The sequence below is a fragment of the Phocoena phocoena genome, chromosome 6 (genome assembly GCF_963924675.1).
Source record: "Phocoena phocoena chromosome 6, mPhoPho1.1, whole genome shotgun sequence".
NCBI lineage: Eukaryota > Metazoa > Chordata > Mammalia > Artiodactyla > Phocoenidae > Phocoena > Phocoena phocoena.
The window spans coordinates 105,740,297-105,758,356 of record NC_089224.1 but is presented as its reverse complement, the minus strand read 5'-3'; the positions used below and the strand labels follow the sequence as shown (position 1 = coordinate 105,758,356).

The window sequence follows — 18,060 nt, the reverse complement described above, 5'->3', positions numbered from 1 at the left end:
TCAAGGGCCAGGGTCCCTTTCCCTCTGTCCACAGGAGACATTTGATAGGAGAGGAGACCTGGTCTCCTGGTAGATTGGTGAGGGTCTGGCTGGTCCCAGATGGCCTCAGTCACTCACGGTGGGGGGTGGCATCACAGTAGCTGGACTGATCGATGGCTGAGCCTCTCTGCATTTGGTCTTTTATCCCGAGCTTCTTCCCATGATTCACATATGGTCCAAAGAAGGCTGTAGCAGAAGCTGCAAAGTCTCTTGAGACCGAGATTCAGCAGTCCCACATTACTTCAACTACATTCTGTTGGTCACAGCAAATTACAAGTGAGCGCAGTGATGGGAGGAGCTGCAAAGACTCAAAAATCTACCAAGTGACCTTGGGCAAGTTACTTAATGCCTTTAAGCCTTAATTTTTTTAATAATCTATAAAATGGGGGTAATAGTAATACCTACTTTCTGGGGTGGTAGTAAGGATGAAATATGTTGTTACATGAAAAGTACAGCTGATAGTAAGAAGCTCAGTAATTGTCATCTGTTACTGTCCTCCTTGTGTTTTTGCCAATGAAAGCCTGCCCATCCTTAAATGCCACCTTCTTCCTTCCTAAAGCCTTCTGTAACTTTTTTGTCTCTTGGAAAATATATTGTCTTAGTGTCTTATTTGATGGGTAGTATATTGCCTTATATTACTGTTATGTATGTACACGACATAGCTCATCTGCTGAAGCCTGTAAGCCTCTGGAGGATGCAGGCCAGTGTTCATGTACCTTTTTGTAGGAGTCCCAGTGCCTAGTTCTCAATGATGTTTAGTGAATGAATTCCATATTATTCGAAAGAAGATACAAGCATTTGTTTTCTGTTGTTGTAATTTGGTCTAGTAAGTACTTTTAGTCAAAGTATAGAAATAAAAATGTGAAGGGAAAAATTAAGCTCTCCAGATATAAGGTCTCACTATTTACTGTTTAATTAAATTAGGCATATTCACATGGAGAAGATTTTAATTCCCCGAGGGGAAAAAGTGGCTCAATTTTACTCTTCTAAAAAATAAATGAGTATTTAATTTAGAGTTAAATTGGAGAGAGTTAGAAAAAGAGATTTAAAATCAATAAAGTGCATTTTATTTTAATGGTCATTTCACTTATTTTCTAACTCCAGGGGTTATGAATTCTGAACTTTAATTAGATCAAAGAACTTTGAAATCTTAGTAAAAAACAGGGTCTGTTGGTTTTTATAAATGTACATAATAAAAAGGCTTTGTTTTTCTAACTTGTGATCATTTCTTGTTGTGCAAAATAAATGTGAGTGCTTCTATAACATTCTTAAGGAATCTTGTGTAGGAATCAGGTTCAACTTGCCTAATGCTAATAGCATGAAGTCGGGGTACAGTGTGGAAAGGTTAAAAAAAAAAAAATCTTGCATCTGCTGTTACATGTTGTTAACTCCCTCAGCAGACTTTAAATCATTTCAAGTACAATGATAGTGTGGCAGGTAAATTAACTAACCATTACCAATCTTATAAATACACAATTAACATGCCAACATTTATATGACACATTGATGGGGCAGCAGTAATTTTTGATTGGGAGTTTGCAGACCTTTGAGAAGCCCCAGGCTGTTGCTTATTCAGACAAGTTTTCACAGATTGCAGGTGAGGGCAGCTTGAAGTCTGTCTGGCAGAGGGAAGTGAGTGTGTAGTGTTTTGAAAGTCCAGGAACAACCACTGGCTGGACTTGAGCATTTGAAGTCACGTTACTATCTCAGGTCCTTAGGGAGTGAAGAAGTATAAGGAGGGCGCATTTGCTTCTGGTGGGGTTATTTAAAGAGACAATATTTTAGGTATGGACTTTGTAGCTGAAGTTGCATGAATTTCTAGGGATTTTCAGAAAGATACTTAGACCTAACTGGGGATTTAAAGTAAACCCTTCTCTGTGGTTTCAGGTCAACAAGTAGATGATCTCTGGAGTTCATTTCATGTGTAAAATTTTATGATTTTTAGTTTTGAACAATTATTAAGTGTGCTGCTTCTTTCTTGCTGTTGTACAAATCACTGTTGCATTAGTGGAGGGAAGGCTAAGGGTCTAGTCTACTGCATAACACATTTACTGTCTTACATCTTTCACAAGGACCCACAAATTTCTCTCAGGCTCTGGAACTCAACAACAGGATTTTTAAAAATCATGTTTATTATAGCTGTTGTAGTTTTTGTTCCTCTTTGTTTTGAGAGGCTATAGAGTGGTTAAGATCCCAAGCTCTTGGGTTTATTGGTTCTATTTACTTGGTTCTATTTACTTATTAGCTGTCTGGGTTTGGGCAGGTTTCTTACTTTGCCTCAGTTTTTTCATCTATAAAATGGGGGTAAAAATAGTTACCATCTTACGGGGTTATTTTGAGAATTATATGAATTAATCCATGTAAAAAGGGAACAACAAGTCTAGCTTTTATAATAAGTTAAGGTTATTATCATTGCTTTTTGCTTCTGGGATTCTCCATTCTACCTGCAGAAAATGTACATGGCATGCACTGGCTTATGGATTCATATTAAGTTACTTCCCCTTTGCCCATCTACTTTTTTACTGTCTTGTACCTTATGCTTTTGTTTTTGTTTTTTTTATAATACATTGCAAATAAAGTTTGGAGGGTGTATGTATATAAAGTTATTATTAAGAATATACTTATATTAAGACTTGATACCCATTTAAGCCTACTAAAAATTTACTCCCCTGTTAGGACGTGCTTCAAGTTACCACAGGTAGGTTACATGATCATTAGTGAACACAAATCAAATGGTTATGTGAAGTGGTAATAGCATCCAAGTTGCACCTGGAACCACACTTAGCATACAGTAGGAACTTAATAAATATTTGTTGAATGAATGAATGAGTGAAGTATGAAAGGAGACCATCCAGTACATTAAAAATGGCCATGTCATTTTGGGACATCTCTTACTATCCTCCCACTCACTCTCTGTGGTTGTCCCTTTTGCTTCCTTTTTTTTTTTCTGGCCGTGTTGGGTCTTTGTTGCTGCGCTGCGTGCAAGCTTTCTCTAGTTGCAGCGAGCGGGGGCTTCTTTTGCTGTGGAGCATAGGCTCTAGGCATCCGGGCTTCAGTAGTTGTGGCATGCGGGCTTAGTAGTTGTGGCTCACGGGCTCTAGAGCACACAGGCTTAGTAGTTGCGGCGCACGGGCTTAGTTGCTCTGTGGCATGTGGGATCTTCCCACACCAGGGCTTGAACCTGTGTCCCCTGCATTGGCAGGCAGATTCTCAACCACTGGACTACCAGGGAAATCCCTGCTTCCATTTTTAGTAAAACAAATCTTTATGCTTTGAGGAACCTGGAGTTAGAAAGTGGGAAAATCTGAAAAGTAGGACATCTACTAACAATCTAATTATTGTTTATCTGATAGCTTAATGGTATATATTAAAAAGCATTGACTGTCTCGGAGAGTCAAGAATTGGTGACGTTCAGGGAAGGCATTCAAGGCCATTTGTAAAAGTGAAGAGCATCATCTCTAAACCATGTCTGTGAAACTCAGTTATACATTGATATGTTTTAGTGTTTCTAGAGGAAAAAATGTTTAGGGATCAAATAAGTTTGGAATTTGGAATATATTACGTTACTAGATTACCCCCTCTTCGAGATTCACAATATATAATACATTAGTAGTTTAAAAACTTTGAGAAGTGCTGTAATTAAACAGCAAGAAAAAAGCCTATTTAAATTTGTTTAATCTGGCATTTAACAGACATTAAAAAATTGTGGTAAAGTATGTACAACATAAAATTTACCATTTTAACCTTTTTTTTTTTTTTTTTTTTTTGAGGTACGCGGGCCTCTCACTGTTGTGGCCTCTTCCGTTGCGGAGCACAGGCTCCGGACGCGTAGGCTCAGTGGCCATGGCTCACGGGCCCAGCCGCTCCGCGGCATGTGGGATCTTCCCAGACCGGGGCATGAACCCGCGTCCCCTGCATCGGCAGGCGGACTCTCAACCACTGTGCCACCAGGGAAGCCCCCTAACCATTTTTAAGTATACAATTCAGTGGCATTAAGCACATTCACATTGATGTGCCATTAATACCATTTATCTCTAGAACTTTTCCATCTTCCCAAACTGACACATACCTATTAAACACTTACTTCCCAATTCTCCCCTCCCCCCAGCCCCTGGCAAAGACTATTCTACTTTCCGTCTCTATGGATCTGACTACTCTAGGTACCTCATATAAGTGGAGTCATGAAGCATTTGTCCTTTTCTGACTAGCTTATTTCATTTAGCGTAATGTCCTTACGGTTCATCCATGTTGTAGCATGTCTTAGAATTTTCTTACTTTTTAAGGCTCAATAACTTTCCATTGTTATGTGTTTACCACATTTTGTTTATCCATTCTTTACCAAGTATTTTTAATTACTGTGTAGTATTCCGTTGTATGTATGTGTCCTGGCATATGCAGTGTTGATGGATATTTAGGTTACTTTCAGATCTTCAGTACTACAATCCTGAGATAAATATTTTTGCAGTTATTTCCTTAGAGCAGATCCTAGAAGTGGGGCTGTCCAAAGGGTATTCATGTTTTACACTTTGATATATACTACCAAATTACCCTCTAAAAAGTCCCAATTTTCATTTCCTCTTATAGTGCACAAGAGTGCCCATTTCTCTGAACCCCTGCCAGCATTTGGTTTTAAAGATCTTTGACCTTTGCACAACTGATCAGAGAAAATAACTTGCTTTTTTGTCTGTTTGGAATATCTTTGTTTTAGAAATCAAATCTACCTTCAAATGATAATTTGCTACTGTCCAAGTGATTTAAAACGTATTCTTTTGGTTGTGAAAAGTAGTTTTGGCATAAGTTGATAGTGACAATTTTGAAGGGTGACAGTTTTGAAGGGCACATTGTAGAGAAGCTCTTGTGCCTGTATTAATTTTTTTAAAAAGCAATTCTTTCTTTATAATCACACCTACACACGACATGCTCATATATGACTTATCTCTGAAACAAAATTGTGTAGTCCTTGGAAGTCAGATAGCAACATTTATTGAATTCCAGCTGTGTGTAAGATTCTTTGTTGCCAGAAAGGATATGGTATTATGGCCCCTGTCCTTGTGGAACTTCCAGTCTGAATCCTCAAGTACATCATAGGAGGTGGAAAACATGTTTCCCAGGGCAGCCCTGTGGGAGTTCCCTGTCAGAACTGGAAGTGAATAATATTTGTTGAGTGATTCCTCACTGTATGAAGTCATAGTGTACTAATAGAGAAGGCATCTGCTCATGTTAGGGCGTTTTGGGGGCTTCTGTTCTGTTAGGATAGTTAGGGAGTTGGTATGTGCCTTCAGAAGTGTTTGCCCATAACTTTTCTTCATAAGAGGTGATGGAACAGGTTCATTTTCCTGAAAAAGATTCTGTTGAAGGTACCCCAGTATAGTTTTGCCGCTTTGTCCTTTGACTTTTTGGTGCCAGAACACCCATTAAATATGTGGCTTCTCACTGAAAGCCCTTGTTTTTGCAGGGGAGAACTAATCAATATGAAGCTGAAAACACCTGCCCCTATGCTGGTGCCTAGTTGCCTCACTTTCATGGGGAAGATGCTTGTCGTGATTGCTACAAAGATGTTTGTAGATCTGTTGATCTGTGATTCCATGGTTCTGTTACAAAACAAATATTGTCATAACTAAATCTATGGTTGTATACGTCTTTGTGGTTATATAAGAACTTATTTTTACAAGTGAAACTTAAATGCTTCCCTTTATTTCTGTAATTTTTTTCTGATTAATATACTTAAAGTGGTGGGCTGACATTATTGTTTCTGCAACTAAATGTCTCAGATATTTGACACTTAGAAGAATCCCATGATATTAGGAAATATACTAAGTCTATATTAGGGTATAAACTTTTTGACTCAGGCATACCTTACTCACCTTTGCATTTCCTATTAGCTTCAGTGTAAAATAAGTACTTAGTGAATATTTAAGGGAAAAAATGAAAATTAATGTAATTCACTTGATCAGAGATGCTCCTTAGTCAAACTTACTCTTAATCTCAGTATCTTTACGATCCACCAGGTGAGGTTAATAGAAGGATATGTTGCCAGACAAAAAATTTAAAAACTTCAGTTAGCTATAATGATTTTTTAACTAGGTTTCCCCCTATGTTCCATTTCTAGAAGAAACAAATGACAAGAAAATCTGGTGTTCTAGGTCTTTCTAAAAATAAATATCTTCTAGGACTGTTCCTAGGAACATATTCAGTCTACCGTTCACATTGCTTGCACTTCATAATGGTTTTAGAGGAGCAGGAAGGTAACCCAGATGACCTGCAGAGTCCTCTGTTACAAAGGAAGCACGCACTTATTTTACCTGCTGTGAACTTAACAATAGAAGGATAAATTGTTGATATATTTTAGGATTATTTTAAACAAGAATTGAAAACTGAAGTTGGTAATGATATTTTTACCATCAGCATCATCATTACTAATAACAGCTAATTTTAAATTACGTACCAGCTGTTCTTTTGAGCATTTTACCTACCTAATCTTCTATATATCCTTTCTTCCCTGCAATCCCCATTTCACAAATGAAGAAAGAAAACAGGCTCACTGAGGTTAAAATTATTTTGACCAAGATCACATAGCTAGCAAGTGATAGGGCCAGGATTTGAACCCAGTTCTGCCTATAGGCCCTTAGGTTCCTAACTACTATTCTGTAATATTTTCTTTGTTGAGTATTCCCATTTAACTGAGGAGGTACCATTTTGTTCCCAGAATAAACATTGTTACAGTTTTAACAGGATTCAGGAAGCAGTTCTTATAATTAGGTTTCTAAAATAAGAAATTAATCTGGTAGCCGACAAGTTTGATTAATAAGTTTTATTTTAAAAGCACAATACTATCTTAAATCAGAAGGAAAGAAAATGTATTTATTGAACAAAATTACTTTGGTGGTCCGTTTTTGTAAAATTCCTGGTAACCCAGGAAGCATTGTCTGTGCCCTTTTAGACATTTCACAACCATATGGCAGGAGGGGGAAATGTAAACTGAAATACAGTTTCATGCTTTAGCACATCATTTGAGGAAAATACAGCTTGTTCCCCATGACCTTATAAAGTAATGAGAAGACTGCATGGGAATGAAGGGAGAAAGAAAGGAAAATTTATTGTTTTAACAGTGGTTATGTACTTTGAATGGCCTAAGGAGTTACTGTTACTTGTTTTGTAAAAGAGTAAGCCATCTTCTCTGATACCATGGAGATCTCATTGACTAGAGTGGTAGCCCCTAGAGCTTATAAGGATTTCCTTTCAGCTTGGACTTAATCCTTTTAAGCTCCTAACTACAGGGACAAATGTTGATTTTCAAGGTAGCATTTTACCACATTGAATTTGTTTGAAAAATGATTCATTTTCTGCCTTATTCTTAAATGTTGCTGTGTACATCGTGTTTCTAGGTAGGTGAGCCCGTGAAACAATATGAAGAGAAGAAAATAGCCTTTTAAGGAAATTGGCCCACAGAAAGGATGGCCTTCTTGGACAATCCAACTATCATTCTAGCTCATATTCGACAGTCACATGTGACCAGTGATGACACAGGAATGTGTGAGATGGTTCTCATTGATCATGATGTTGACCTAGAGAAGATTCATCCTCCTTCAATGCCTGGAGACAGTGGGTCAGAAATTCAGGGAAGCAATGGTGAGACTCAGGGCTATGTATATGCCCAGTCAGTCGATATTACCTCAAGTTGGGACTTTGGTATTAGAAGACGCTCAAATACAGGTAAACATTGCCTTTTAGTCATGTCTTCTGAGCTTTAAATCAGTAAACAATCTTATAGAATAATGCATAATGTTGGCATGGGTTTAATGGGGAAAGTTACTGTGCATTAACAGGAATGTGCGTGTATTACACTAACAGTGAGTCTAAGCAATCTCTCCATCTCTGCGACTGTGAATGGAGAGAGTCTCTGGAGTGATGCTGTTAGAAGGAGGTAGACAGAAGAGGGATAAGGAAGCAGACAGAGGAAGAATAGGTGAAAAAGTTGGCTATGAGAGAAGCGTTCTGTTTCTAAAAAGTGACTGTAGAGAGGGAAGTGGACTGTTTTGTGTATCTTCACAGAGCAACATTATTCCCAGTAGACAGACTACCTGGAGGCAGATTTCAGGTTGACATGATAAAGAAACTTTAATACAGAGAGCTGACCAGCCAAGGGTGCTGCTGCCCGAGACAGTTCTTGCCCTGGAGGAATTGTAGCGGGGTATGGGGTTCGGAGGGAGACTACTGAATATTTGTTAGGCCTGCTTTTAGTAGGAATTCCTACACTGGGTGTGAGATTAGAAAAGGTGCCCCTGTTTTTGATACATTACCTTTATTTAGTTGATCTCTACCCTTTGATAATTGTGGCTTGAAAATGCTCAACTTTAGCATATGTCTGTTTAGTCGTTAGCTTTGAAACACTTATCATTCCCCTTTTCCAGCTTAAGTTTTTTGGGAGCATTTCAAGGGCAATGTGATAAACCAAGTCCTTTACTTAAATAAATTATTTAGACTTTATAATCTAGTTGTTCAAATATGACAGGGTATTCTACAAAATAATTTATTTTTTTTAGACAATCAAAAAATATAATCTCCTAATCAGTAGCAATAACCTGCTAACTCCCAGGAAAAGTAATGGCAGGATATATAGTAGAACATTGAAAATATTTATATGTTTATTTTCACAGTCCAAATGTAAAATGTATGTAAAGGAGTACTGCAGGTAGAGCAGGATACAATTCACAGTGCAAAGCATGTTAAGGTTTTGGTTCAGAATTCAGCATTCTGTGACATCTACAAAGAATAATTTGCTCTTGTGATGAAAATAATTAATAGCATTTCCCAATATCTAAAGGAACTTTTATCAAAATAGGATTTGAGTGAAGGTTTGAATATAATTTAGAACCATTGATTCTCGGTTCTCTAGTTGAAACTGACTTCCTTGCAAGTTATTGAGATGATATCTTTTATGACAGGTTGAATGGATTTCAGTAGGAGAATGCCACTAAATTGAGAGCTTTATGATTATATTACTTTGCTGTACCCTTCACATTTATTAATTGCAATTGAATGTATTTTTCTTCCGTGGAATTTGGTTAGATATAGTGACATTGTCAGAATGCTTTTGCCAGCATAGTTTAATTTTCTGGCAAGATTAGTTTCAGTGTTTCCCTACCACAGGGCTAAGGCAGGAATGTAAGCTTTCCTATCTTGGAAATGGTTGCAAGAAAACTTTATTTTATTTATTTATTGTATTAGCGTTGTGCCAGGATAGGAAGTTGAAGATTAGCAAGAGGAAACTAATTTGGAGAGGTGACATCAGTTGTGACTTTCTTTTCCATTGTAGTCCCCGTGTGCAGCAGTTGTTAATATATGCTGGACAGTATTTCTTTAAAAGATCAGTTCACTGACTTTTGAAGGTTGATCAGCCAGTGGTAATATAATCACAAATGCACAATTTTAGATGATGCTTTTGTTATTGTTGTTGGAATTTCTTAAGCTAGTACTTGGATGCTAATAATTAATTAGGATTGTGAGGTATCTTAGCAACCAGGGAATTTACTTTTTAATCCTTTCAGCATATCTTAAAATTTTGTATAAGAAAAATTGTTCTTTTTAAGATTTGACTAATGTTACAAAGATACAAATCATTTATTTTACTACCTATAAACTGTTTCAGCCCACTGAAGGAAAGCTATGCTAATTTATATAGCTTTGACATTTTATAATTTTCATGATTTTTAGATAAAGGATTTTATATTTAAAACTTTAATAGTCTAGTCTGAGTTCATTTATCTTTAATTTTTGAAACGGGTAGAGTAATTCATAACAGTAATTTTATTCCTGTAATGTAATATTCACTTCAGTTCATTTGTGCATTAAAATTCCTTTAAGACCGTTATTAATGATTTATATAATGAAATGTCATATTAATCACAGAAGTTTTCACATTTTATTATTCTCTTCCATGTTAATACTATCTTTATGATCTCTATTAATGTTTTATATCCTCTAATTTCAATTATAAATCAAGAATATTTTCATGTTTTTGTTGGTATTTGCTTTTCAGGGGTGCCACCTTTAAAATTTTATGACTTTTTCCCTACATATGCAATATAAAACATCTTTATTCATATAAAGGTAGTTAATTATGTCTTTGTTTATAGTAAACTTTCATTGACAAACTTATAGTTATAATATTTCTTTTCAAGCTCAAAGATTAGAACGACTCCGAAAAGAGAGACAAAACCAGATCAAATGCAAAAATATTCAGTGGAAAGAAAGAAATTCTAAGCAATCAGGTAAATTGAAATAATTTTAATTGTTAATTTGAGATTTATATATTTAGTTTATATTATTATATAAGAGCTTTTAATTTTAATTCATCCTTTTAAATCCTCTAGGCAGATACCTCTGTGTTTTAAGCTTTGAACTCTTTCACTTGGGTGCCTTGGCCTGCTGAAGCTGTGTGTTCTTTAGGTCTTGTATTTTTGGCCACTCCTTCTCCTGGATCACAAGAATTGATGAGTACAGGGCATATTTTGTAGAAACTGTTGTACTAGTACCTTGTTCTTAGAGCCAAGGTGTACCTATGATTTGGATGGGCCTCTGGATTGTAGATCCCACCTGGCAGTTCTAACCTAGACTTGCCCTTGCCTCATTAGCCCCAGTAACAATCGTTTTTGCATATATGCTAATTCTTTTCCTTTAGCTTACAGACCATTATGTTGCTGGTATTAGCATTTGCAGTATGTGTTCATGTGGTATGTATTGATACATTAAAAAGCTGGCTGTCTTATATATTTTCAAAGCTTCAATCTCAGCAAGGAGAGAAGACTTTTTAAGAAAGTACAAAATAGAATGCTATTAAAATATTTTCTAATGTTTTATCATGTTTCCTAGACTTTTTTTTTTCTTCCTTTGAAATAAATGTCTGCAGTTGTCTTTTATATCTTCTTAGCACCTCCCACTACCACTCTGGCATATAATATATGTCCAATCAATTTTCGTTGACTGACTCCTTTGCTACATAATATTTATGAAACCAGTAATATTAATGATTATCACTTTAACAGCAGCACCTACCTAGTGCTGTGGTAAGTACCTTATGTGCATTACCTCCAGTGCAATGGTCTTATAAGGTGTAGGTATCATTGCTGTCGTTAACAGACGAAACAGAGGGTCACAGAGGCTTAACTTGCTAAAGTTACAAGGCTAGGAAGTGGTGGTGCAGTAGAGCCATGTTTTGTATCTAGCACTGTCTGCACCTAAAGGCCAATCTCTTTCTGCTAAACCATGTCATATAAAGTGGTTATTGCTTTCTCCTACTATAATTGTAAACCCAGGAGTGTTCAATGGGTATGATTTTCTTAATGATTGCTTCTAAATAACGACTGCTTAGAATGAGAAATCCACTTCTTTCTCTTTTTTGTATCTCACTTCCGTGACTTCCTATAGTTCTTCTTGAATGTCTTTTTAGTTTTGGTCTTGGTACTTTAAAAATCTCTCCAGGCTGGCCTTTTCTGTTGATCTAGTTAATACTTCTCTCCGTTATATTTAGCATAAACTGGAAAACCCTTATATCATTTATTTTGTCTACTTTCTTCAATATTTTTGTATGTCTTAATGTTTTTCCTATTTATCTCTCCTTAATGAATTCAGAGCCAGTTTAATAAGCCCATCACTCCAGCTACCCTTTGTTTTGCCTTCTTCACTTCCATATCTTAAAATGATCATAAATAAATAAATTAATAAATAGAGTAGAGCATCTCAAATGTATCTTCATTAACCCCTTTCACAATGTGAGAAGTAATTTCTTCAACTTAAATTTTGATGCATCTAATAAGTTTTGGTACTTCCCCGCCCACTCCTTAAAGTCTAATCCACTTTAACTTTTGTTCAGAATGTGCTGGAGAAACAAATAGTCCCCTGTTGGCTTTCATTTTAACCACACTGTCCATTATGTATATCTGCGTCTCTCTCCCTCAGTTTCCTTCCCTTTATTTCTGTCTCAGAGATTTCAGTAATTGACACTGTGATCTTATTTCTAGAAGAGCTCCTTAATGTGCCTGCCCATGCTTTGAGATGTTGACCTTGATTCTGGCCAGACCAATAGCCTGCCTGGTGGTTACTCTTGATGGTTAGAGTGAACCTTGTCAATGCACAAAAGAATGCCTTTGAATTTTCTGTTAAGCTCGGTTCTATCATTACCACAGACTGGCACTCTGGTTATCCTGAAATGTGTTAGAAAAGTGGAGTTCGCAGTCCACTAAACATCTACCTGGCAAATGGATCCATTCTATTTTCACACATCTCTCAAATACATACTCTCTTTTGGCAAGAAATGCCACCACCAAATCATTTTGATATCAATTGGGAATTTTGGCTTAGGTAATCATTCATTCATTTCCTCATTCTTTTTCTGCTAATTACATTTTGTGAAAAATACTTTCATCTGTTTTTTATCTTTGTTTTATTTCATTTCCCAATAGAAGAATCATCTTTATGAATATGATGACCTCCCATGGAATGTTCTTTTTCCACACTTATTCTATCTGCTACATCCAGTTTATTCTTTAAGACACTGCCTAAATGCTTCCTTTTCATAGAGGAGTTAGAAGGGATCTTAGAAACCATCTGGTCCATACCTCGAAGTTCTTTATGAACCTACTGACCCATATGCCACGAGACCACATGGTAAATGTAATACCTTATAGTAAGATTCTTTTAGTATTTCTGTAACTAAAACTGCACGGATAAATGTGAAGGCGATGTCATTGGAAGACAGCTTTGTCAGGAATAATCTCAAATCAAAGACTAGTATTTTTAATTTTATTGTTTTAAAATGGTATTGGTATATTATTTACAAAATTGGTTATTATTCTTATTTATTGAGTCATTTAACAAGTATTTCTTCTACAACTTCTGTGTGCGTAGTAATTCTGTGCTAGGTGCTTTGGGGAATACATGATTCCTGTCCTTAAGAAATTTGAAGTCTAATTGGAATTCAAGGCTATTTACATGTGAAGTTAAATAAAAACAGTAATGTAGTTTGTATCAGTTATTTATGAATATTCCTGAAGTTTTCTTACTATAACTTCTATTATTGGTTTCTTAAGACAACAGTTCCCAGATACAATGGCTGTATAAAAGTCAGAAATGCATCCAAAAGTACATGTTATAATGACATTCTATATACATTTCTAGGCCCTGTCTGTGTAATTCCTGGTTCAGTAGGTAGAGGTTGGGGTCCACAAATCTATATTTTTCAGAAGCTCACTGGGTGATTCTGATGGGTAACCAGCTCTGAGCACCACTGGATCATAATATGCCAGCCACTAACTTTACTTCATCTTCATGCAAGCAGAGCAAATTAGCTGTTAATATTTCAGTATTATTGGTGAGAAAACTGGAGGACAGAGGTGCTAACTAACTTTCCCAAGTTACTTACTTACAAGTAGTTACAAAGTCAGAATTCTTCTCCTGGCCAATCTGATCCCAAACACTGTAGTCTCTCCACTGTGCTCCATTCTCTCCCATACCATAGGCAGAAAGGAGCTGCTCCTGGAGCTTTGAATATTGAGGAGTCTTTGGGGTTCCCTTGTACCTTTCTTTCTCTGTGTGTCAGCTACAGCCAATGTTCGGGAAAGGTACCAAAGCTTCTATATTAAAAACTTTCAGTTGAAAATAATGAAAAGCAAGTGAAGTCAAAGTTGAAGAGCAGCTTGAAGTTGAGCAACTCAAGAAGTATAGCTTTGTCTTATGAATGGCTTAGAACCAGGAAGAAGGGCTCTGTGACCTTTTCCAATCTTATCTCTGCTTTTTTGTGACCATCTGCTCTCTCCTTCCTCCTCCCATTCTGCTCCCTATCCCCACAACTACTTTCTCTGCTTTTCTGATCCAGAGTTATTCATTCAACAAGTATTTATTTAGCTCCCACAGTATGCAAAAGCAGTTATGCACTATTATAGGTCTAGAAGGTAGAGCAGTGAACAAGACAAAGTGCCTCCCCTCGTGGAGGTTGTTGGGGAGAAAGGCATTTAAACGAACATAGGAGGTCAGGTGTCAGAATGGGAGAAGTGGCATAGAAAACAATATCCCCCAACTACGGTCGGTAAGGAATGCTAGGCATGGGATTGTGCTGTTTTATATAGGGTGATCAGGGAAGGTCTCATTAGGAAGGTGGTGGATGAGCAGAGATCTGAAGGAAGTGAAGGAGTGAGCCAGGCAGATACTGGGAGATGAGTGTTCTAAGATGAGGGAACAGCAAGTGCAAAGGTTCTGTGGCAGAAGTGTGACTGATGTACTCAAGAAAAAGCAAGGAAGGATGCTTGTTGGTTAGAGTAGAGTAAGCAAGGGAAGGAGTGAGGTCAGAGAAGTAAGTAGTGGGAGACCTGATCATGCACAGTCCTATAAGGACCCTGGGTGAGGTGATTTGATCAGAGTACTGATATAATGTGTGACTTACTTTTTTTTTTCCTAGCTTGAATTTCGTTTAAAACAACTATTTATTATAAAATTTTTCAAACACAAAAACAAAGAAAAAAAAATTTCAAACATACACAAAAGTAGAGAGAATGGTGTCATGAACCCCACGTGCCCATCACCCAGCTTCAGCAGTTAGCAATATATGTTTCGTCTTGTGTCATTTAGACATTCACCTCCCCTCCCCTCCCAGATTATTTTTAAGCAAATCCTAGCTATCATATAATTGCATACCTAAATACTTATGTGTTTATTTATTTATTATTTATTTTATTTTTGGCTGCATTGGGCCTTCGTTGCTGTGTGCAGGCTTTCTCTAGTTGCGGCGAGTGGGGGCTACTCTTCGTTGTGGTGCGTGGGCTTCTCATTGCGGTGGCTTCTCTTGTTGTGGAGCACAGGCTCTAGGCACGTGGCTTTGGCATGCAGGCTCAGTAGTTGTGGCTCACGGGCTCTAGAGCACAGGCTCAGTAGTTGTGGCACACAGGCTTAGTTGCTCCGCGGCATGTGGGATCTTCCCGGACTAGGGCTCAAACCTGTGTCCCTTGCATTGGCAGGCGGATTCTTAACCACTGCGCCACCAGGGAAGCCCTGTGTGTTTTTTAACATGTAATAAAACTGCTCTACCACTATCCTCCAAAAATTAGCAGGAATTCTTTATTATTATCAAATATTTTCCTGATTGTCTCAATTTTTTTTTCTGTCCCCCCCCCATTTTGTTTGTTCAGGTCTAGATCTAAGGTCCACACCTTACTTTTGGGCAATATGTCTCATTTCCTTTTTAATCTATAGATTCTCTTTCACTTTTTATTCTTGTAATTTATTAGTTGAAGAAACTGGGTCATTTTGTCCCATAGTATTTGCTACATTCTGGCTTTTGCTAATCATATCCCCATGTTTAATATGTTCCTCTGTCCTCTTTATTTCCTATAAACTGGTGGTTAGATCTACAGAATTGCTCAGATTGAAGTTGATTTTTGGTAAGAACACTGTGTACATGCTGATCTGTATTTCCTATTGCATCATTTTAGGAAACATGGAATGTCTTACTGTGTTTTTTGTAACAAGATTGACGGTGGAATCAGGCCTTATCCATCCATTATTAAATTACTCCCATCAGCTTTTCATCTGATAGTTTTAGTGGCCATTAATATCACCTAGATTCATTATTTCATTAAGAGGTGTGAAATAGTGATTTCTAATTTTATCAACTTGTTTTATATAAAGAACTTTCCCTAATCTATTATTTGGCTATCCTTAGGTATAGTCCCTACAAGAACAGCAGGATAAATGCTTCTTTACCTTTGTCAGTTGTTTTCAGAATGAAGAGTTTGTTGCCTAGCATCCCATGTAGATGACCAATGAGGGTTTTTTTCCCTTTGTATCATTATGCACTCATGGGTTTTTAAGCATAATTTGTATTTTTCAGTTCATTGCAGTTATTCTTTTTTTATGCTGAAATTGTCCCTTTGTATAGTGAGTCCCTTCCCATTTGCTGCTAAGTTCTTTTGGCACAATTCCAGTAATCTTTCATAGTCTCCTTGCTTTCTTGTGTAACAGGATGTTGCAGGTTCATCTTGCACATTTTCTTCCCCAAATCTGGAATCAGATGTTTTTCCAGGGAGTCTTGATTCTTTTTAGTGGTAAATGGCATTAAGAGACCACAACTGAGCTCTAGGGGGGGCTCACTGGATTGATTTTTGTTTTCCTTGTAGGCCTTTTCAGGGAGTAGAGCTCAGAAAAAAATAAATTTTTAAAGAGAATACATTGTGAGTTAATGCTGATAATTCCAATTCAGATTTAGGAACTTTTACTTTTGATTTTATGTTTATGTATCCTTTCTCATGCTGAAAATCTTGGTTCCAGAATAGAAATACCAATGTTATTATTAACATTATGATTAGTGAAAACAGTTTAAGATTTTTTTTTGTCTTTTTGATATGTTCAAATAGGGAATGTACAGTCAAATTGCTATATGATAAAGTTACTTAAAATAATTCCTCTCTTTGTAGTTAAACTGCCAACTAAATATTACACTTAAGTTCATTTTTAATTTTGCTTTTATTTTTAGAGGTTGCACTTTTTCTTTATTAATTACACACAACATTTACATGGTTGTAAAGTTAAATACATAAAACAAGGTAAACCAGAGAAATCTAGCCTTATTCCTTGTCTTCTACTCTTTTAGATAGTCATTTTATAAAAGGTTTTGGCTTTTCTGTCCACTTACAAATATATATAAGCATATTTACATTCATATTCCCCTCTTTTTAAGTTAAAGGTAGCATAATACACACTATTTTATGCAATCAATTTTTCATTTAGCAACACATCCTGAGAATTACTCTGGAGCAATACATAGAGATAGGTTTCATGATGTGGTTGTACCATAGTTTAGCCAACCAGTCCCTTGAGGGATATTTGATAGTTTTCAGGCTTTTGCTGTTGCAAATGGGACTGCAGTGGAAAGCGTCATACATATTTGTTTTGTTTTGTTTTTTTGCCAGTGTCTCTAGGATCAGAATCCTGAGAGTGATATTGTTGGGCCAAGGGGTAAATATATGGTTTTCTTTGACATTGTTACATTCCCCTTTATTGAGATTTTGTTGTTTTTCATTCCCTCTAGTAATGTGTCGAGTGTCTATTTCCTGATAGAAGTGGAATGGTATCATAGTATAGTTTTTTGGTTTTTTTTTTTAATATATGTATGTATTTATTTATGGCTGTGTTGGGTCTTCGTTGCGGTGCGTGGGCTTTCTCTAGTTGCGGTGAGCCGGGGCTACTCTTTGTTGCGGTGTGCGAGCTTCTCATTGCGGTGGCTTCTTCTGTTGCAGAGCCCAGGCTCTAGGTGTGCGGGCTTCAGTAGTTTTGGCTCATGGGCTCAATAGTTGTGGCTCACGGGTTCTAGAGTGCAGGCTCAGTAGTTGTGGCGCACAGGCTTAGTTGCTCCGCGGCATGTGGGATCTTCCTGGATCAAGGCTTGAACCTGTGTCCCCTGCATTGGCAGGCAGATTCTTTTTTTTTGCGGTACTCGGGCCTCTCACTGCTGCTGCCCCTCCCGCTGCGGAGCACAGGCTCCGGACGCGCAGGCTCAGCGGCCATGGCTCATGGGCCCAGCTGCTCCACGGCACGTGGGATTCTCCCGGACCAGGGCACTACCCGTGCCCCCGCATCGGCAGGCGGACTCTCAACCACTGCGCCCCCAGGGAAGCCCGCCAGGCAGATTCTTAACCACTGCGCCACCAGGGAAGTCCCTTGTAGTATAGTTTTAAATTGCATATTTCTTATTATGAAATGTGGTTGAACATCTTTCCATTTGTTTAAGAGCTCTTTGAGGGGCTTCCCTGGTGGCGCATACCACAAAAAAAAAAGAGCTATTTGAATTTCTTTTCTGTGGATATTATATACTGCTTGTCCATTTTTCTATTGGGTTGTTGGTCAGTGTCTTCTCTACTTTGAGAATCTTTATATATTAGGAAGTTTTTATTTTTATTTCTTTTGCGGTACGCGGGCCTCTCACTGTTGTGGCCTCTCCCGTTGAGGAGCACAGGTTCCGGACGCACAGGCTCA

At 37.3% G+C, this 18,060-nt stretch overlaps 1 protein-coding gene across 3 annotated transcripts in view; it reads left to right on the top strand.

The window, feature by feature from the left end:
- Positions 1 to 18,060, top strand: part of MAPKAP1 (MAPK associated protein 1) — a 229,787-nt gene that overhangs the window by 19,765 nt on the left and 191,962 nt on the right. For 2 of the 3 annotated variants that reach the window (XM_065878526.1, XM_065878525.1), the window contains exons 1-2: positions 7,494 to 7,752; positions 10,221 to 10,310. In XM_065878526.1, coding sequence (XP_065734598.1) covers positions 7,494 to 7,752; positions 10,221 to 10,310 — 349 coding nt within the window. Of the gene's footprint in view, positions 1 to 7,424; positions 7,753 to 10,220; positions 10,311 to 18,060 lie in introns of those variants that run through there. The other variant, XM_065878524.1, reaches the window with a different exon arrangement.